At 43.3% G+C, this 22,696-nt stretch overlaps 1 protein-coding gene across 1 annotated transcript in view; it reads right to left on the bottom strand.

The window, feature by feature from the left end:
- The window catches only part of LRIG1 (leucine rich repeats and immunoglobulin like domains 1), a 144,689-nt gene that overhangs the window by 7,463 nt on the left and 114,530 nt on the right, over positions 1–22,696 (bottom strand). The window contains exons 10-16 of the mRNA XM_054975670.1: positions 16,011–16,082; positions 13,609–13,680; positions 11,276–11,439; positions 5,798–6,118; positions 3,657–3,938; positions 2,221–2,640; positions 290–415 (exon numbers count right to left, since the gene is read on the bottom strand). Coding sequence (XP_054831645.1) covers positions 290–415; positions 2,221–2,640; positions 3,657–3,938; positions 5,798–6,118; positions 11,276–11,439; positions 13,609–13,680; positions 16,011–16,082 — 1,457 coding nt within the window. The remainder of the gene's footprint in view (positions 1–289; positions 416–2,220; positions 2,641–3,656; positions 3,939–5,797; positions 6,119–11,275; positions 11,440–13,608; positions 13,681–16,010; positions 16,083–22,696) is intronic.

Here is a 22,696-nt window from a genome sequence, read left to right as displayed (position 1 = left end):
TCACCGGCCTTACCATATTCATGAGGCCCTGATGTTTGAATTGCAAAAGTGAGTCGATTCCGAGGGTATCTGCTCAGGAAGTTATGATATTACTAGTGCTGTCTCTGATACTATGTGCAGAGAGTTTATGACGTGGAGGATTATTAAAAAATCTACTCCCTAACCTCCCTAAAAAGGTCTGTCCCATGTGATTTTGCTGAATGTGCTGTTGGATTTTCAATCCCTTAAGGAAAAGCAAAAGTAACACTGTTTCACTGGACTATGGAAGGAGAGACTTTCCAAGCCATACCATTGCTTTGTATATGGCCATTGAGCTGTTGGCCGTTTTCCACTCGGACCACCACTTCCTGTCTGTCGGAAAGGGTTCCCTGGGAGGACAGGTAGCTTGGCACATCAGGCGGTATAATGGTCTCATCTGGAAAGACAGGGGGAAAGGTGATGTACTAATTCTATGCTGTACCAAAACCAGTGTGGCACAGTGTGTACAGTTACTATAAACTGAATTATACCAAGCTTGAATCTCAGCCTCCCCACCCATTACAGGTGCTAACTCTTTGTATTTTCCTCGATTATGTTAGAACTGCCCATAATCACATTCCACCCCATACTTCCTGCATTTATAGTTCTTCAACCCTGCTGTTTTTCCCCTTAAACTAAATGCCTAAAATGAATGCAAAGTGAGCATCCCCTCGAACTCTAGGCCATGAAAGGTTATACTGGAGTAAAATTCTATCAGTCTTTAACGTGCCTCATGCTTGTTTAAACAACTTTAAATAGGCCTTTCAAGAACTGACTAATAAGTTGTGGGAGTGTATATAAAGATAAAGAATAACTTTGCTCCTTAAATGTTGAATGAAAGTTTGCCAATATCTGTATCACATGGCAGGAGTCTAAACTACTGTAAAGACTACCCTACTGAACAAGAGAACACCATTTTGGTGTACCTCACATACCTTTGGCCATATGTTCAGTGTCACCCCAAAAGATCCCCATTAACATTTTTGTTCAATTTCTGAAACGTTCCTGTTGTTATATGTCAACTGAATAGGTTCTAACATTGTAAAAACTTGCATACCAAAGCCAAGAAAAGATTCTAAAACCAAAGTGAAAGCTGGGGGGGGGTGCATTAATAGTAGAGATCCAGAAGGAAAAAAACCAATCTATGAAAAAATGTTCAGCACTACAATTCAGCACAAATAAGATGGCCACAGAAACCCACCAACCTGCTTCCTGTGCATTAACACAGAAGAAAACCTGAAACAGGTGTGCTGTCTGGCTGCCAGCCCAATTCTGGACCAAAAAAATGAGGAGAGGGGAAGGCAGTAAACAGAAGAAGACTGCCTGCTTAAATAGAGAATCACATTACAGTTCCTGCAATCAGCAACCTATTTGACTGATTTCATTTTACAGTGCAGTAACTAGGGGTGTGCAGGGCCAGGGTGATTTGGGTTTCCTGATTCGGAATTTCTGAATTGGAAAAAAGATTCAGAATAAAGGGAATTCACCCAATTCAGAAAGATTCGGGTTTGCTTCTTAAAGATTCGGTTGTTTTCAATGGGGAACATGCTCCTGGCTTTCCGGGAGCCTGGGGGGGGGGCATTTTCTTTACAAAGCAAACCAAACTTGGTGGGGACCTTCTCCTAACTCTCCTCTAATGACCACCCAAGTTTCAGAATGATTGGACTTTGGGGGGCCATGTATGGCCCTCCAAAGAAGGTACCCCATCTCCATTATTCCCTATGGGGAAAAACAAAAGGGCTTTTTAGGTGGCTTGGGCTTGCAAAATGCACCCAATTTTCAGGGGACCTGTTTCTACCTCTCTTCCCACCCTCCCCCAAGTATCAGGGAGATTGCACTTCAGGGGGCCATTTTATGGCCTCCCGAAGAAGGTGCCCCTATCCTCCACTATCCAGTTATCATTGTTTTAAAATATGCTCCATGTGCAATTCAGGTTTTCAAAGCAGAGAAGTATAACAGGTTTATACAGAAGACAAAGAGGAGCCTAATAGCTTAATTTTCACATTAGTCTATGTAAAAATATTGATGTGCCTCTTCTGTCTTGTTATCCCAACCTGGGAAGACCACATCAGCTTTCTCCTGCCATGTTTGCAGAAAATTATATCGCTCTATGGAGCCAATCTATTTCTTAAGCCCCAGACAGCACCAGAAAAGAGACCCTCCAGATCTGGATCCCAGTAGCCAAAAAGACTCTGGGCCTACCTGTGTTTGTGACGCTGTATTCTTCACTCTTCTTTCTGGTCTGATAGATTATGCATACCCAGACCAGAGAAGTCAATACGATGCTGCACACTACCGTGATGATGATGATTCCAACCGTGGTCCCATCCTTCCGGCAGCCAAGTGAGGACAGCACGCTCACTTGGCTGTGTGCCCTCTCAGTTCCAACCGTGTTTGATATTTCACAAGTGTATTTCCCATCATCCTCCATTGCCACATTCAGGACAATGAGCAGTTGGTCACCAGGGGTGAAATGATGCCTTTCGGTGACTACCAGGGGCTGGTCGCCCTTCAGCCAGGTAATGCGTGGAGGTGGACTCCCGGTGGCTTTGCACTGCAAGACCACACTTTCGCCCACTGACACAACACGATCTTCCAACGGGTGAACTAAGCTTGGCGTCTCTGCAAGAAGCCAGATATATACGTTAACTGAGCCAAGGTTTAAGAAGTTGCGGGCGAATCTAACAAACAGCTAACAGAGTTCTCAAATTCACACTGCGGAAGACAGAATTCTTCTCAGCGCTTGAACTCTTAACGCCACACCAAAGAACCCACACAGCCACAAGTTCTAGTTTAATCTGAGCAATTTACAGCCCTAACAAGAAAAAACCATCCAGGATCGTGTAACCCCAAAATGGCAGGAATGAGCATTATCTTCTAATAGCAGAAGGTATTTTTTCTGTGTTTATGGATGGAAGACACAAACTCATTGTAGTTCCCAGAAACGTATTTCCCAAATTTGTTCCAAAAGTTCCCAGACTTTTTGTTTGCAAAAAACTGTTCAAAAGTTCCACACTCCTCCAACAGGACAGAAGGGACACTTCCAGAAGAGCCACCTTATAACCTAATTCCTTCTTACACACCATTGGCCATGCACTCTTAAAAATGGCAAAGATAAGTTCTTATGATGTTCCAAAGAAAAAGTTACACATAAAACAACAGGCAAGCCTGTGACATCTCATGGTGGAGAGAAAATCTCATTCCTTGCTTGCCCCGTCTTCCTTTCCTCACGTTTTCCTACCCCCAATCCTCTCGTCGCACATTTTCCCCTCCCTCCTGTAGGTTGATCCTTATATTTTGTAAATTTTTTCCCATTTTTTGTCACATCTGTACATTTGCAGACATCCTAAATCACATGGGGGAGGCGAGTGCAGCAGGATGGATGTCAGGGATGCAAGTTAGCATGCTGTGGCACAGTGGCCTGCCATACTGATTGGTGCATGTGGGCATTGTTGCTATTGGTGCAACTGTCATGCACCCAGTACCTCTGAGTTAGACTCCTTTGTGGATCTCCACTGGGAGGGACTATAGGATACTGACCAGCTATTCCAGTGTCATGTATACTGGGACATAGATCTAACCTACCCTTCACTCTCAATGTCCATTCTGCCTATCTGAAAGGAAGCAAATTTCCTTACCTAGTACAGTCAGCGTAGCATTTGCAGACACCGAACCAGCAGGGTTCTGAGCAGTGCAGCTGTAAACACCCATGTCCTCTATCTTCACATTGGTGATGAAGAAGACATCATCATCCGGCATGATGTGCATCCGACGCTCACGTGCTGCAGGGAAGTCAGTGCCCCCATCTTTCCGCCAAGCGATTTCTGGGATAGGGTGTCCACTGGCAGCACACTCCAACCGAGCTGTCGTCCCTGTCCGGGCTGCAATGTCATGGGGGGTTTTGATGAATGATGGCAACACTGTGAAGGAGAGACAGAATGATAATGAAAAGGTTTCTTGGATGATACTCTTGTGCTTATTGATTTAGATACTTATATCCCACTTTTTCCCCAATGGCGACCTAAAGCAGCTTAACATTATTCTCCTCTCCATCCTTTTATCCTCACAATAACAACTGTTTGAGGGTACACTTCCCACCTCAATGTATACTCAGAGTGCCTTGTAAGTCCCTTCTTCCAATTTATCCTCACAACAATTACCTGTAAGGTAGGAGAGGCTGAGAAGAGGTTCAACCCGTGAGCTTTCCGGACAGAGCTGGGACTCCAGCCTGGGCCTCCCAGATCCTTGTCTGCCCTTCTAATCACAACTAGGTGTGTGCACCAAAAAAATCCCTGAGAAATATGAATCCGAGTTTCAGAGATCCCCCCAAAATCTAGGATTTCTGAAATCCAGAAGTCTCTGATCCAGTTAAGACAGACCAGAGAATCCCAGATTTATTTGGCCATTATTTCCTTTGAGGAAAACTATCTGGGGGCTATCTGGGGAGGGAGCTGGGGTGGCGTTTTTCAAGCAAGCATCGCCAAATTATCAAGCAACCTACTGCTTGCTGTCTTTTAAAGACCACCAAAGTTTCAGGAAGATTGGACCCCAGGATCCAATTCTACAAGCCTCTGAAGCAGTTGTCCCCAGCCCCTCTCCCTTGTTTCTTATGGCAGAAATATTTCCAAGTGAGATTTGGGTCCAGTACTGGAGCCGAATTGTGCTCTTCTACTACAGACCAACATAGCTACCCACCAGAAACTATTTCCAAGCAGCTGGCTCGCAGGCAGAAACAAGGGACAAGACTACCAGTGGCCAAAGACACACTACCAAATGCAAGAGGAAGCCCAACAGAACTAAAGTGAATCGAGGGGACCAATATTAAATCAGGCAATCACGTCAAAAGAGAGAATTCCACCCAAACCAAACTGAAACGAGGTACACTGTTGCGACTGAGCCTAACTGAGCCAGAATCGTTCACAGAAGCAAGGCATAAAAGGGGAGCTCCTGCACGGATTGACCACACACTCCCCCCGCCTCTGCTTCATTCCTGCCTCCCTCCTCTTCTCTTGGATAAAAAGTGGGAGAAGCCCAGGAAAGGGGCCTGCTGGAGGCTGAAGCTATGGCTCCCAGATTTACCCAGGAATCTGGATCAAGGTTTCCAAATCGGATCTCAGATTCTCTTTGATTTGGGAAAGCTGGATTTAGCTGGATCGGCAAATATCCGGCTTTTTTCTTGACTCCTGGATCCGGACTGCATACTCCTAATCACAACAACACACTGTTCCAGAAGACAACAGCCACTGAAGTGCTGCCATCCCTCATGAAACTTACAATATAAAACCTCCAAAAGAAATGTGCTAACATTAACTTAAGAATGACAGAGGGTAATACTAAGAGTTAAACACAGCGACAAAACAGGGGGGGGGGCATACCAAATTCCTCAGCAACTCCTTAAAAGTGTATTTTTTACTCAAAGATAATCATGCTTTCTGGGCATGAAAAGTAAAGAGAAGATACTCAACATGTGTTAAGACCTGTCTTTCATAAATACTGATTTGTATCATTTTCACTTTTTTGTGTTTTCAGGGCATGATTTGCAATTACATAACAGAGTTATGAAAACTTCTGCTATGATTTGGATCTTTTGTAGTGTGAACACCACGGGGGATCAAAATGGGGGGCTGCAGTGAGAGGGGGAAACTGGTGAAAATCACCCTCCCCTGCACCGTCCATGGGCAGAAAAGCAAATGTGCTTTCTATATGAAGTAGTATAGGATCCATGCATAAGTAATTCCTAGTATTCTTTTTCATGACCCTCTTTCTGCCTCTCACTCACCATTAACAGTCAGTTGTGCTTTTTGGGAGTAGGTAGAACCAAAGTGATTGGTGATGATGCACTGGTAGTGACCCTCATGGGTGAAAGTGACGTGGCGCAAAAGCAGAACAGTGGAGTATTCCATCACCATGCCATCCCTGGCCCGGACGTGGGCAAAATTCTCCATCTCTGCATTGTTCAGGATTTCATTGTTCTTCTTCCAGGCAAAGGTCATGGGGGAACTGCTGCTGCTGGCCGCCGAACAGGTGAAGCGGATGTTCTTGCCAAGGACGGCTATTGTCTTTTCTGGCTGAACTATGATCTGGGGTTTGGGGAAATCCTCTGAAAAACAAAGCATTTTCATTTTTAAAAAAGATGCAGTGGACACAAAACTGGAAACCCCATCTTTGTGGAGAGTATCCACTTCCTTCCATTTTCTAGTCCTAAAAAACACTGTTGTTTCATCCAATCCCTGATTATGCAATTCAAATGCAGAATGAAATCCTCCACGCACAAATAAATTGAACCTTGATTGTTCACTACATCCTCTCCCCCGCTAATTGCATCTTCGCTCTCCTCCCCTCCTCCCCCCTCCTCTTCTATATTTGACCAGTCTCTGTATCAGGCATCTGACGAAGAGAACTTGATTCTCGAAAGCTTATGCTACAATAAAATTGGTTAGTCTTAAAGGTGCTACTGGACTCTTTTTGATTTTGCTACCACAGACTAACACGGCTAACTCCTCTGCATCTTCTTCACTTTGCTGCAACTCTAAATTTAGCCTCATTTGTCCCTCTTGCCCAATGAAGCTGTACAGAAGTAGCAAACAAGAAAAATTCCAGAAAGCACCCAACATATATATTGGGTTGGATTCCACAAAACATTTCTGTGTGCACAAGGGCTCTTGCACAAGCACAAACACAAGAAAGACGTTGTGACTAGAGCAGAAGGTATATTTCAGCACCCCTGATAATGACCTTCTTTGATCAAACCATACAGCTTTGTACCTTTTGATTTTTGTACATAGCAACACTGACCAAAAATGAAAAATCAGCACTTCATGTTACAGTAGCTGTTGCACAGCATCTTGTCGGCAACGGAACTGCATTAAGTAAAAATTCTCTACTGCTACTGCCTGGTAAGCCCAACCCATTTTCTGGTTGCAAGCCCAAGGATATTTATGAGCAGAACACTCTGGTATAAGGAGCAGCGACAGCATAAAGGAGGCATCCAGCCAAAGTGATAGCTATCCATCATTTGAAGCAAACCCAGTGTTTTCTGGCAACTTACAAAAATGTAGCAAAGAAAAATTCCCAAGGTACAATAATGTGTTCCAAAAAATGTTATCCCCATCATTTTATGTTGGCTGGTCATTGTGACATGCCCTCAAAACTGCTGCTACCATACGATGACACTGTTAATTCGCTAAGAGTTACAGCAACTGTTGCAATTAACATCAGCAGTGACAAGTGCTGACAGGCAGGATAGCACCCTGGCACAAAAATGTCGAAGGAAGAGCAGATGCATCTGCTTGTCACCCTTCCAGGGCAAAGGCCTGACATAGGAGACTATTTGGTTTAGCTGAGTTCCAAGCAGCTTAATTTATTAGTCACACAAAAGGCATCTGTGATTTCAGTGCTACTCAGTTCTTTTTGAGAGTACAGACATGGGGGAAAGGGGAAAGTCATATGGCTAGCTCGCCACAAAATCATGTCCTTATTGAGAGAAGAAGAGAGCAGTGGTAAACAGAGAGAGCCAGTTCAAATGTGAGAGAAAAAGAATAGAGGACTTTCTTTTTCTGGATTGCCGGACTGCAGATGGCTCCACTATATTAGGGGGGGAACCTACTCTGCACTTGGAAAGATAAGATACGGAGAAAATTGTTTGACTCCCACCTTCTTCCTGATATGCCAGACTTTTGTTTGAAGTGGAGCATTCAATTTGCAAATCACCAACTACAGTTTGATGCTGTTCAGTGCAATGAGGATTGTATCACGTACTGTTTATGCAAGTCTGGATTTGTCCAGAACAGCAGAGCAAATGCGTTATCTTAGATAAAAGCAGGGCTTTTTTTCTGGGAAAAGAGGTGGTGGAACTCAGTGGGTTGCCCTTGGAGAAAATGGTCACATGGCTGGTGGCCCCGCCCCCTGATCTCCAGACAGAGGGGAGTTTAGATTGCCCTCCGCACCGCTCAGCGGTGCGGAGGGCAATCTAAACTCCCCTCTGTCTGGAGATCAGGGGGCGGGGCCACCAGCCATGTGACCATTTTCAAGAGGTTCCGGAACTCTGTTCCACCACGTTCCAGCTGAAAAAAAGCCCTGGATAAAAGAATATTAGAGGAGGTCATAATCATCACAGTTTTCAAATACTTGAATAGATATGATAAACAGGAGATTCACCAAACCCAAAGCCAGCAAAGACAAAAGGCAACTGACTGCCCTAAAGGATGCAGAAAACTGACCCAGGAAATGCTGCTTTTCCTGATCTCTCCAACCTCCACAGTGAGAAGAACTGCTGGATAATGGTAGAGGTTCAAAGGAGAATTTGTGGAGGCTTTTTTGAGTTGGCTACATGAGCATTTGTAAGAGATCGTTTAAATTTAGAAAAGCCTTTTGTTGGAAGAGGGATGGATTGGGTCACCCTCAGAATCTCTCCCAATTTCATAAATGAAGCATATTCATTAGGGAGGCCTGCTCTGGAACCAAATCAGCTGTGGAATGTAAGCAATGCCACACAGGCAAATGTTTAATATGATGCTTCTCATTATTAAAACAAACATAGCAAGCAATCCAATCCTATGCAAGGTGCTTATTCCCAGGAAAGTGTGCATAGGATTGCAGACATGGCAAAACAACACTTGCTGGTGTTGGAGCTTCGAATGAAAAATGAAGAACACACCCATTTTCTCATTTATGCTTTGGCACGCACTCTCAAGTCTGCAATAACTAGATTTTCAGTATGCTATAAGACGCTGAAACCATCTTTGTCAATGTGCTTTACAGATGTCCCTCTTTTAAGAACACAGTTATATCACAGAGCCACAATACTGGTCAACCATTTTTAGAGGTCTGTAAGCAACCCTCAAACAACTTTTTGAAACAAGCTGGACAGGTCAGTTATGCTCTATCTTTAGGGGCACTTTCAGTGTTTCTTTCTTCAACCCCAAAGTCAACAAGGTCACCTCTAAGAATGACATTTTCTTTAGCACTCCGAATATATCCCTCCAGGTTTTAGCAAGATATGGCCATGCATCCCTGTTATTTCAGAACCATTGGAGGTATGCCACAAATTTCCCAATCAACCTGTTCAGCAGTCAAACTTAACCTGTTTAACGCTCTTGAGCAGGCTGGCACTGAGCAACTCGGAACAGCTGCCCAACAGCTGTGAGTTGGATTCTGCCCAACTCACAGCTGATGGGGGGGGGGTAGAATCTACTTATAGGTAATTTAGGTGAAGCGGAAGAAATGCCACTGTGCTTAATAAACCATCTGGCCCATTTTATGGAATGCCTCCAGATTCTTCCCCCCAAAAAACTTTGCTGGGTACTGAAAAAAGTTTCCCCTTCAAGCGATCAGAAGTCTCATCAGCTGTGAGACAGCTTCTAACGGCTGTAACTAGCCTCTTTGTGCAAATACATACACAAAAGTTGGGATGCCTGAATACCTCCTGCAAAAGTGAAGTGAATCAATCTTGCAGGTATTCAAGCATTCCTAAGCCAACGTGGTATAGTGGCCAAAGTGTCAGACTAAGTCACAATTCCTGCTTTTATATAGCTTAATTGTTGGTGTCCCTATATTTACATATGAATTCTGTTTTATAATTTTTGATACCAATGCTGAGTGGTTCTGCAGAAAGGAAGGATAAAAATGTATAAATAATTATAATGATCTAATAACTCTGAGGGTTTGTTTGTTTGTTTGTTTGTTAGATTTGATCTGCTTTTTAATGTCATTTAGGATAACAAATCAAGATGGGTAGCCATGTTAGCCTATCTGTAGCAGTAGAAAAGAGAAAGAGTCCAGTAGCACCTATAAGACCAACAACATTTGTGGTCGAGTATGAGTTTTCGTCAGTCACAGCTCACCTAAGCTCATACCCTGCCACAAATTTTGTTAGTCTTATAGGTGCTACTGGACTTTTGCTCTTTTCTACTACTTGAGATAACAGTTCCTAAGTAACAAATTCTCTGAGGGTGCCACATATAGTACTATCAAAAATGAATTCAAAAATCACATGACAACACATTCGCAAACTTCCTTCATTTTGTGACCTCATAATTTTCCAAACTCTTATAAATCCTCACTTAAAACCACTATTAATTTATCACGGTCCACAAGAGAAAAAATGTCTAATATTTACACAATGTACGCTTGGAACACTTCATTACATTTTATGGAAAAATCTAAAATGAAAAATTTGACAGTGGTTTGGTTGTTGTGATCACACATAGCCAGACTGTCACTTTTTCAGGTAATCCACCGTGACAAAAGCCACAATGCCCTCCCCCCTCTTCATACCGCCCAGAGAACAAGTCACATGATTTGCTGGTCCCATGAGCCACAGGATGACTGGGTCACCCAGAATTTTGTCCCCTGGTCCTGCCCTCTCGGCAGGCCTTGAAAGTTCTGCAAAATTATCTGAGCAGAAGTCTCTTTCATCTGTTGCTTCAGTTTTAGGCTGTCCTTAAACAACATTGCTAGTCGTTTGCCAAAGACATGGCCTTGGTTGCAAATGGCCTTGTGCCTCTGTACCCATTCACTCTGTTAATTTTTCAGACTACACTGGGAAGCTTGTTCTCAAGGAAAACCTTGACTCTGTTACTATTCTCACAGCCTAAAACTAAGCAATAGGACTAAGGACTCTAGGCTATATCATGGGAAATGCTAACAAGAAGAGATGGAAAGCTCCAACCGCATTTCCCCATGATGCTATTTCATCAGCTATCCCAAGACAGAAATATTATGTCAAGCTACATTGTAATAATGTTTCCTGTTTTAAAAAAAACAATGGTGTTGGCTTTGTGGCTATTAAAGCATTTGCAAAGCCAGGAGCTTCCACAGGCCACAATTAAACTCAATATGAGGGATTCATAGATACGGGGAAAGTACACCAATGGGAAAGACATACAGACCACAACTGCTCAGGCTTTTATACCCTATCAGACTTTCCTACTGTCTGCTATGGAAGTCACCTCCACTGCAGCCACATGACCTGCTCTGCCCCCAACGCTCCAATAAGGCCTCCGTGATCTATTGTGAGGTCCCCATATCTCAATTTGGGAATCACAGTTCCAGATACACAACGCTCTATGTCATCAATACAACATGCAATTCAGATAGGAAATCAGCTCTGCCCAGTGACAACTTTAATCATGTAAGAGGAATGCCCTTCTTCACCACATACAGCAGAACAAGCTAGCCGCAAACTACATACCAATTCCTGTGTAAAGTCTGCCCTTCTAAACAACCTCAAAATTACAAGGCTACAGCCAAGACTTACCACATACATAACGTTCTGGCACCACATCGAAAATGCTTCTGCCCTTTAATGACTCTGGGTGGGCACAGGTGGCTACCACAAATGGCTGCAGTTCCATCCTGGTTAACCACTGGGGCAGCCATTTGAGATGACAATCACACAGGAAGCTCTCACTGTTGATGTGGCTAGAAGGAAACAAACAAACAGCAAGGGAGCTGTGAAACTTGCAAGGGAGTTTTTAAAAGCTGGCTTGTTTGCCTTTCCTTAATACAACCATCGACACGGGGTCAGCTAGACAATCTCACTAATTCTAACTACAGTTTTGTATTAGGGGCTCTGTTATTCCAATTTCACATACAGGGCGCTGAAGGCAAAACAAGCTTATGCACGCTGATGGCTGAGAAGGCAATCAAATCCTATTTTCTCTATGCCAACTTCAATACTGTCTATTGGAAGCAAGCTTTGGAGGTCGGGGGAGGTTGCACTGAGGCGGCTTCTTTACAAACAGAGCCTCTGGGTAGATTCAGGTGACCATGATATTCACATGATCAGAGCCAGACCATGCAGAGCAGTATATCAGACCGGACACTTTTACCACGGGTCCTCTCTTCACCTCATAGCAGCAAACAGATGGTGCCACCGTCACTATCTGAATGCAGCCTTTGCAGCGTGGGAGTCTCTCCTGATACAGTTTAGAATAAAATCAAACTTTTATTTCAAAGATCTTTTGGATGCCCCAGAGTTCTGGTATGTTGGGGAAGGAAGAAAAAGTTCTCTCTGTCCACTCCCTGAATTATGTGCATAATTTTAAAAAACCTCTATCGTGTCCCCCTGCTTAGTTGTCTTTTTTTTTTTTAAATAAAAAGTCCCAGACTCTTTAGCCTTTCCTCATAGGAAAGTGCCTTTAACTGCTTAATCATTTTAGTTGCCCTCTTTGTACTTTTTCCAGCTCTGCAATGTCCTTTTTGAGATCCAGGGACCAGCACTGTACACAGAATTCCAAATCAGGCCACACCCTAGATCTATACAAGGACATTAAAATATCGACTGCTTTATTTTGACCCCTTTCCTAATAACCCTCAGCATAGAATTCACCATTTCACTTCTGCGGAACACTGGGTAGACATGAGGGTGATGAAGGCAGGTGCTCATTATCAGCCATGCTACATGTTAGACACAATCTTTGGAAAATGTTCTCAACCCAACCACCACCGCCCCATCTGCTCATCTGTCATTCTAAGAGCTCAGGGCTTTGAGCAGGACGATTTCATCATCTCTCCCTGATTTCCATTAACTGATCTCAATTATTTTTCAACTTTCACGTGTCCTAAAGCATGCTGAGCCCTCATCAGGCGAATTTACGAAGTCATGTAAGTCCCCAGAGATGTAGAAACCTTGCCTTGGTTTGATCTGGCACTGCTGTTTCCATGAACGGCATGAGCCACCTAGTTTAATATCAGACAAGGAGGTGCACTGCACATAGGAGGTATCGCCTACTGCAGGATTTCAGGTAGGCCTGGGAAAAATCTTGACATCCTAAAACAGCCACTTTGACTCAAGGTAAACAGTATTTTTCCTGGAAGCAGTTTTGTATATAGCTGAGTTGACTGAAGGGAGCAATCAACTCTCCAGGATTCTATAAACGGGAATAGAGGTTATTTATATACCACAAATACATATAACACAAGAATACGTTTTGTGTCTGACTGACATTTTCTCTTAGAAAGGGGCCTAACACATTTAGTGCCCAAACATCAAATGTCACTTGAATATCCGGTGAAGCGTAAGCAGCATATTAACATTTGGGGAGGTGGGAGCGGAAAGCATCACAAGACAGGAAGCTTGACATGTCATGTGCTAAACAAGATCTCCCTCACGCAGCTGTAGTGTCAGTTCTGCTAACATGTCTGTAATTTTCCCCACCCCTCAGGCTGAGTGGGCACCAAGGATCAAATTTGAAGCTTGCTTATCACCGAAACATCACTGGACCATAAATGTGAGCAGGAAAAGGAGAAGCAGACTTGCTACCAGGATTTAAGTTAAGTCACTGAATGCTCTGTAAAACTACAGAACGGTAATCTAGATTTCCTGAACGGAGATGGAGAAGGGCACAGATGCAGTCCAATGAGAAAAGCTGCTGAGACGATCCAATTTCACTCGTTACCGACTGTGAGATGAGTCTGTGACATCTGCTGTAGTGTAAAAATAACTCCATAGGGGTGACAAGTGGAGAGCAGTAAGGCTGGGGGTGTGGCTGGGGGCAGGGAAGAGAAAGGTAAGAACAGTTGCTGGAACAAGCGTCACAACAACATACAAAAGTTTCAGGATAGCCCTTAACAGCCCTAGTTACTTACAGCTCCTTCAAGTTCTTCAGTTTGGCAAAAGTGTCTGCTTGAACGGACCTGATTGCATTATCTCCAAGGTTCCTGCAGGAGGGAAAAATGCTTTTAAAACACACACACATTGAGATATGAATTGGTTTTGTCACTAAAGAAGAATCAGAGTCAGTTTAATTTCTTTTAAAAATGTATGGCTTTGCATCTAACTATAATTACACCTGCTAGTCAGGGATCATGCATCATCACAGAGCATGACGTTCATTGCACAAATTGTGATCTAGATGCATGCAGTGGACGTTCCAGTATGTGTTCATCATACACTATCTTTTAAAACCCGTGCCCAAAACTTACATGTATGATATGTTTACTTGTATGTATATTTCACAATCTACTGCATTCCCTGAATAATCCTGCTCAGGTTTCAATTACAGGAGTTGGAAGTAAGTAAAAAAAAAAAAGGACTTTTTTGAAAACCAGTTGATATTATTTGTTTTGAAAACTATTGATATAAAATATTTAAAAAGCAAAGCTTTTTTAGAGTCTCTAAGCAACACACACAAACCCCAAAGACGCTCTGAGTAGATTTAAATCAACTGCATTGATTTTTTGCTATTGCTGTATCAAGACAATGAAGCACAATTGCATTTGAATAAACCTGTTAAATTCCCAACAGGTTCCATGAACATTCTGCAAAAATCTAGCTTGCCAAGGATCACTGGTAGCAAAGTCCCTGCTGGGCTTGACTCTTTCAAGATAAAGTAGATCCACTTGATTCTTAGAGCACAGATCTTAAGAAAGGCAATGTACAAGGTATATGTGGGTGCTGGAGGAGCTATTCATTTCAATACAGCGCATTTAAAAAATCACATTCAAAAACATTTCTTGACGTTTTAAAATGAATGGGTTAGTAGGTGTCGACTGTTTAGATCCACATGAAGGCCATTTTTAAGTTTTCCAAACATGCAACAAAAACAAGAATTCTTTTGAGAAAGCCAAGTAAATGTAAAACTAATGATGGAAGCTCTGCAACCCACACTATAAAGAAACTTAGAAAGAACCAGCAACATTGTTTCCTAAATTCCGGGAAGTTTTAAGTTGAGGAATACACATACTATACTTTTGTACAGGGGTGTGCAGTTTGGTTCACAATTTGGATTAAAATACCACATTTTGACTGATTCTGTAAAATCCGGGTATCCCAAAACAGATAACCAGAATCCAGAATGTTCAGAAAAGATTCAGTAAAATTTGGCTTTTGTTTTCTATGGGAAAATCACTCTGGGAGCTATCCGGTGGGCTGGAAGGATCATTTTTCAACCAAACATCACTAAATTTGGAGGGACCCTAGTGCTTACTGTTCTCTAATGACCCCCCAAATTTCGTAAATATTGGACCATGGGGGCTAATTTTATGGGCCCCCAAAGAAGGGAACCTCACCCATTCTTCATTATTCCCTATGGGGAAAAATATCTAGGGGCTATCTGGGGGCTGGGGCTGGCGTTTTTCATGCTATAACTCCACCAAATTTTTGGAGGCCCTACCCCAGACTAGGAAACAATGAAGTGGTGGGTGACATCTTGTTCAGGAGCCCACAGAATTTGCCCATGGGGATCCAACCTTCCTAGTTCCTCTGAAAATTTGGTGGAGTTACCTGATTTGGGGGGGGGGTGTAGAAGGCGGGAAACACAGGGAAGATAAGGGATAAGCGGCTGATGTTTCTTATCAATTTCAGCCTATAAAAAGAAGTGTAAGTATCCATCATGTGCTTTGCAGCCATGAAGGTGATGAAAAAGCCCATGGCACCCATTTAATTTTGCTCCAAGTGCCAGGTCTGCTTGCCCTATTCTGAGCTCATTTAAAGCATGCAGACTGGATAAGTGAAAACAAAATGTATGGCAGTCTGACTGCTTGTTCCACTTTGCTAGTAAAGGTAATGGTGAAGAATGCCTGGGGCAATGGCTTCCTCTCCTGCCTCTTTTTCCATTCACAGCACTTTTGGACACAGTTGGAGAGGAGGGAGAAAGTGAAGGACACTTGGACCCTATGGAGAGAGCTGAACAGTGTGTGGGAGCAAAGCGCAGGACACAGGTCTCCCAGGGGACCAAAACACTAGTTATGGCTCTGTGTGAATAAATTAGATGTAATCCATTGTACATTACACACACAAAAAATTAAAAGCATTCAAACTGGCCATGTGTTCTATAACTTTCTTCCTGGTGGAAAAAAAAAGCCAGAGTTGAAGCTGACTTGTAATGAGGAGGAAGCAGCTGGCTCTCACAAATGGACTGGCTTCTCAACTTACAAAGATGCTATTAAATTGCTAGCAGGCCTCTCCTCCGGCAGCCACTTCTGGCAGGCTTCCCCTCTCCCACCCAGCCATTTCACTTCAAACCTGCAAAGCATTGTGGGTTACTCACAGGTGTTCCAGGGCCTCCAAGCCTGAGAACGCCTCCTTGGCCACAGACTTGATCTTGTTTCCAAACAGAGTCCTGCAGTTTTCAAACACCCAGCGCCAGATAAGCAGTGGAAGGGGGAAAAAACAGCAAAGAAAAGAAAATGAAAAGACCCCAATTAGTGTGGCTGTATCTGATGAAACATTCCCATGTAAGGCACTAGAAATACGACCTGTGGAGATTAAGGAAGCTGAAGTATGCATGCGTTCCCCTATTCCCTGAAATTAAATACTTTTATCTTTATTAGAACTTAATGGTGATGATAGCTTTACACAAGACACGCTGTACTGCATTAAGAAATGGAGGTTTGCTTTGGTTACTGGAGAAGAGGAGTCAGTATATGGGTTGACCTTTAACTATCAAAGAGAACACAGTTTAAACGCGACTCTGGACTATCACCTAAGCACACTGAACTCCCAGTCTTTTCCCAGCTGGTAAAAAATGGCTTGCCAATACAGACTCTGGAAGTTTCTAGATAATTCAGTAAGCATATTTCTAGACCTCATTAAAACAGGAGGAACAAAATCCAGTTGAGAACCTCCTGAAGAAACTGTTAATGTGTCCTGTCTCTCACCAGAAACTACCAAGTTACACACACACACACACACACACACACACAAATTATGTTGTATAGCGCTTGTTGCCTACCACTATGCCTTGGGTTCCACCCAAGCTTGCTAGTTAAGCTAAATTCATGAGAAAAAAATCAACATATTGTGCAAGAACTGCAACTATATAATGCAATTAAGCATCTAATTTTTTTTTTAAATCCATAACTTTTTTGTCAGCTGAATATGGATTTTTATAGTCACACTATAAAATGTGGAGGTGGTTTTATGTAGAGAATTCTTCCAGTTTATATTCACTAAATTACTTCCCCAAAGAACCTGCTTGAGCTCATGCAAGACAAAATGGAAACTTGTACCTATCTAGAAAGTCATATTCTGGCTCAACAGAAAACAGGGCATTTCCTTTCTCAATCAACAGGTCAGCTAACCATGGGGGGGGGAAGCCTAAGTATTGCTAAAGGTCAAAATCAAATTCACCCAAATGAAAGAATTTAGCATGGGAGATTTCCATTTTGCCTTATAAACCTACGTAATGCACCACCAATTCTAAGGAATGTACTTTTAAATAAAATGTGAAAAACTAAAATCATATGACATTCCAAAATGAAGGATTACACTTGTTTCTACTCCTCTGTTTCATTACATGAGTCTGGTTCAATCAGTCAGGAAAACAAAGAACCACAATTGGAAAATGCTGTTAAGACCTTTCCAGATCGACTGGCTTTTAATTGCTGGAGTCTAAGGACCATACTAGAAGAGCCTAACACTAGAAGAATCTAACATGTGGTCACAGATGACTTCAGGGAATTAATATTCCCAAGCACTCCAGAGCTCGAATTGCCTTGGGAGTACAGTATAGGGGGAAGAAGGGTTTCAGCTTTCTCTCCTGCACCATTTTTCTCAGCTGAAACTCTCACAGGGGGCACTATCTGCCCTGATGCAGAGCTCCACATGTACTGTGTGTAGCAGATGGACCCTCGCCATAGGACAAACAGCCCCCCCCCAGCTATTTTGGCACAGGAAAACAGCATGGGAAGGAAAGCTGAAGCTTCTTCCCCTACACCATACTCTTGAGTAAATCCAGTCCCCATAGCACTTGGGAATATTAGTTCCCCTAAATCATGTGTGACTGCAAGCTTGGTTGGCAGGTACCGAACATGTGTCACATATATCTTCTAATCTGACCCTAAGAAAACACTCAGATTTACACCTTGTGTTTTTAAAGGTTTTATCTTGTTACTTTACCTTCTTTCTAGAATTTGTGTCCATGTTTTTTAACGTGATATATGGCCTGTCCTGTGCCATGATGACAGAGAAAGCTAAACTTCTAAAAAAAATAAATTCAGGAAGATGCTATTGTGATGGATCCTGGAATATACTGTCCATTTTCATACCACCATTTTCATTACACAGGAATGTTTCTCTGATTCACTTCAATGAATAAACAGCAGGTCAAGAAAACAGGAGAATAATGCACACAGAAAGACTCTCCATGAATCAGTTAAGGGTGGGTGCAATGAGACTGGCAGTAAGGGCTGGGGTAGGACTTCATGTGCAAGTGATAGAGAGGATCACGGAGAGCACACATGACATCACCTTGCACTGAGTCAGATCATTGGTTTATCATGGTATATACTGACTGGTAGTGACTTTCCAGGGTGTCCAGTAGAGGTTTTTCATATCATGTGCTACCTGATCCTTTTAACTGGAGATGGCAGGGAATGAACCAGGAACCATCTGTATACAAAGCAGATGCACTATCACTGAGACATGGGTAAAGCTAGGGATGCAGCAATCTTTTATAGGTAAGGCAGGTGCTCTGTTTTGCTAGTCTCCTCATCCACTAGTCTAGAGATACTCAGTATATGGAATCAGAACTGCTGCTGGCAGTATTTTCTGAAGATCTAAAGTGGTTTAAAAATATATATAGGAAGCATTACTCAGGTATCTGTTTTGAAGCAAAAATGCACATTTGTCAAAGCTCAGAAAACAAGAACATGTGTAGCAGATATGAGTATGATCTTGTTACGCCTCAGTTTATGTCTTAGACCTCAGTATATGTCTTTTTTTAACAAACAAACCAATAAATTGGTTCTTACAGAAGAAAAATGGCAGAGAGTGTCAGTCAACTCAGTACAACTTCTAGAAACAGAATGCCTATGTATAGATCAGCAACAAGCTCTATCTACATAAAATGATATAGCATTTTACTATATAATTGAGTGTTTCAGACAATTCACTTTATACCCTGGTGCACCACCAGAGGGCGCTGTCGCAGAGGAAAGCCCAGGTAACACCATATCGCTCCAGAAAACATGCCGTGGTGGAAAGCCCAGGCCGGGAACAGGAGTGGAGCAGGTGTTAATGCCCTCCCCGAGCCTTAACTCAGCTGATATTAGGAGTGGAGCAGGTGGCAATACCCACCACCACCTTAACCCAGCTGGTATTAGTAGCGGAGTAGGTAGCAATGCCTGGCCCCCGCCTTTAACCCAGCTGGAATTAGGAGAGGAGCAGGTGGCAATGCCCACCCCCACGTTAACCTAGCTGGTATTAGGAGTGAAGCAGGTGGCAATGTCCACCATCCGCCTTAACCCAGCTGGTAACAGGAGCAGAGCAGGTGGCAATGCCTTCCCCCTTAAGTCAGCTTGGATCAGGAGTGGAGGAGGTGGCAATGCCTGACCCTGCCTTAACCCAGCTGGTATCAGCAGCAGAGCAGGGGGAAATGTCCACCCTCCACCTTAACCCAACTGGTATTAGGAGCGAAGCAGTTGCCAATGCCCACCCCCCTTCACCCAGCTGGGATCAGGAACAGAGCAGGTGGCTATGCCTACTCTCTGCCTTAACCCAGCTGGTATTAGGAGCAGAGCAGGGGGGCAATGCCCACCCCCTTCACCCAGGTGGGATCAGGAGCAAAGCAGGTGCCATTGCCCACCCAGCGCCTTCACCTGGGTGGGATCAGACACAGAGCAGGAGGCAATTCCCTTCTTTCCTTCACCCAGCCAGGATAAGAAGTGGAGCAGGTGGCAATGCCCACCCCATCTTCACCCTGTTGGAATCAGGTGCCAAGCAGGCAGCAAACTCCACCCCCCTTCAACCTGCCAGAATCAGGACCAGAGAAGGTGGCAATGCCCACACCCCCTTCACCCAGTTGGGATCAGGAGCAGAGCATGTAGCAAATCCCACTACCTGCCTTCACCTGTTGGGATCAGGTGAGGAACAGGAAGTAATGCCCGCTCCTCCCTTCACCCAGCAGGTGAACAGATGGCAATGCCTTCACCCAGCTGGGATCAGGCTTGGAGCAGGCAGCAATGCCTGCCCCCCCTTCACCCAGCTGTAATCAGATGCAGTACAAAAAACAAATAGGGGCAAAGCTGCAGAGCAACCACAGGAGCGGAGAGAAAAAAGGTTCGTATGGAAAAAGAGGAGAGAGTTAAGCAATGGTGAATAGCACAGCTATTATTATTACGCGCTCTAGAGAAAGAGTCCCGAAACAGGAAACCAGTGTGCGTCCTGTTGAGCGCGGAGCAGCTTCCCCCTTCCCCTTCTGATTGCATCTGGTCCGCGGGCCCTCCCGGCTGGGGAGTGGGCTTCAGAGCGCTTTTGCTGGCAGACCGGTGCAGCCCTCAGAGACGAGAAGAGAGGAGTGCAATTGCTTTTTGAATTGGGAAACATCATTCTGGACTTTATTGACTTTGGGGGAGGTGGTCCTCTCCATTTTGGTTTGTGGTTGCGCTTGTTATTTATTATGTAAAAACATGCTTATGTTTCAAATATTGACAAGTGAGTGTTTACGACTCTGCAGATAAAACATAAATATTGCCTTTGGATTCACGTGTCTGTACCTGCAATTACCAACTTTGCTGTGGGTAATCAGATGCAGAGCAGAAGGCAATGCCCGTTTTCCCTTCACCTGGATGGGATCAGGAGCAGAGCATGTGGCAATGCCTGCCCCCCTTTACCTGGCCTGTATCAGGCATGCAGCAGGTAGCAAAGCCCACCACCCCTTCATGTTGCTGAGATCAGGTGTGGAGCAGGTGGCAATGCCCAGCCCCTTCCTTCACTAGTCGGGATCAGTGACAGAGGAGGAGGGAATGCCTGCCTGCCCGCTCTCCCCTTTCTAGAGTCCACTGTATTTTTTCCCACAACAGGCTTTGTTTCTAGTGTTTTAAAAAAGTCGTTCATGACAAAATAATTATGATAATGTAGATTTGCTTTTTTCGCCAGTTTTGAGAGCTGGAAATAGCTACTGAAACAGATTATAAGAATAAAAAATTATCACAGGCGTTTCCTTAAGTGATCTTCATGTGTAACCACTTCCACCAAGAACACACGCTACAACTTTCAGATATGCCTTTCCTGGAAACTTTAGTTCTCAGCCACACCCAGTTAAATCTATTGGATCCGATGAGGAGTTGGCAAACTCACACACTCTGCAGGAAATTGCACCTTGGCTGCGCAAACCAACTATCCCACATAAACCAACAAAGGCCTTGTCTAGGCTTGTGCCTCAGAGCAGCTTCTTGTTTTATTCCTAAACAGAAAGCACATAGGCAAATAATGTAGAGTTTCTAGAATCCACATGTCTGTTTTTCAAGAAAGATCTATGTATTATACATAACCTACCATTACATTCTCAAAGAATTTCAAAACTGGATGTCTCTCCCAGAGGGGTAAAAGATGAATACAGCAAGAAAGAAGACAAGAGGAGAACTCATTGGAGCTTGAACCTCTGAAGCAGTGACAGTGGGAGCTTGGCAAAGAAGTTTGGGAATCTTTGTTCTAAATTTTTACTATTTTTATTTATGTTATTTATAGTCCACCTTTCTCACAGGATTTGTCTGTTCTTTTTATTCCACTGTTGCAGTGTGATGAAGAAGTTAGGTCATGTCTGCACTTTAAATTTAAAAATTGATTTAATTGTCAGTTTTCCTCAAAGGAATGCTGGGAACTGTAGAATTGTGAGGAGGGGAAATGTAGATCTGTGAGAAAGCCAATTTTCTGACAACAGAATTCTTAGCAACTTGGCTGAGAATTTCCAGGAGTTCCTCCAGGGGTGGTTCTAGTATTATGGGCTAAAGGGCAGGGGGGTCACCCCCCCCCTCCAAATGTAGGAGAGAGAAATACTATAGAAGTGTTTCACCTTCTTTATTGCTTTTGGTTCTCCAAACTAATTTTCAGGACAAATTAGTGCAGGGGAGAGATGGAACGTATCAAGCGAGTCATGTGGTTACTCAGTTTTCTTTATCTTTTTTTGGAATGTAGTCAGAATAGTTCTTCCCATATAGGGGGACTATTTTCTCCCAAGCCCAATCTTTGTCGCTACAATCTCTTCTGTCTACTGGTTGCTCCTCCTTTCCTCTCCCTTTCCTCTGCAAAGGCAAATACAATACCTGATTCTTGGGGCTAAAAGAAAACAGGCCCACTAAATGGCCTGCTCGCTCATGGCTCTCAGTTTGCTTTAGGGCCCAGTTCAAGATACTGGTATTGACCTTTAAAGCCCTGTACATCCTGGGGCCAGCATATGTCAGGACTGCCTATTCCCATAACAACTTATCTTACCACTGCAGTCATCTTCAGGGGCTCTACTTGGAATGTCCTGACCATCTGAGGTGGAAAAATTTTGTGTCATTTGGTGCTCCCTTACTAAACTTCTTTCCTGTTTATGTATTATGTTTAATTGTTTTTATATATGTATTTTTCTAAATATATGTATTTTTCTAAAATTTGTTTTAATGCTCTTGATCTTTCACTGCCTTGAGACCATTAGATGGGTGGTGAGGTGGCAAAAAAATGTTCAAAATAAAATAAAATAAATAAATCTATGGTGGTAGACCAAAAAGAAAAGGCATCAGCCTTCGACTCCCCTTCCTTGACTTGAGTATGAACTGCTTTTTAGGCCTTCTCTCAGCTTGAGTTTTTTGAAACTTGGTTCCTTATTCTGTGCTCCCAATCCTCAGTCCCACCTGGATGAAATATACTGAGATCATTTTCCCAGCTGTGAATGTATTTCAGTTCATTTGCCTGTTATTTAACTGGGTGTCTCAGGGGAAGAAGTATTATATTGTACTGTATTTCACTTTT

Source organism: Eublepharis macularius, chromosome 4 (assembly GCF_028583425.1).
Source record: "Eublepharis macularius isolate TG4126 chromosome 4, MPM_Emac_v1.0, whole genome shotgun sequence".
Lineage (NCBI taxonomy): Eukaryota > Metazoa > Chordata > Lepidosauria > Squamata > Eublepharidae > Eublepharis > Eublepharis macularius.
This window is presented reverse-complemented; position numbering and strand designations above follow the sequence as displayed.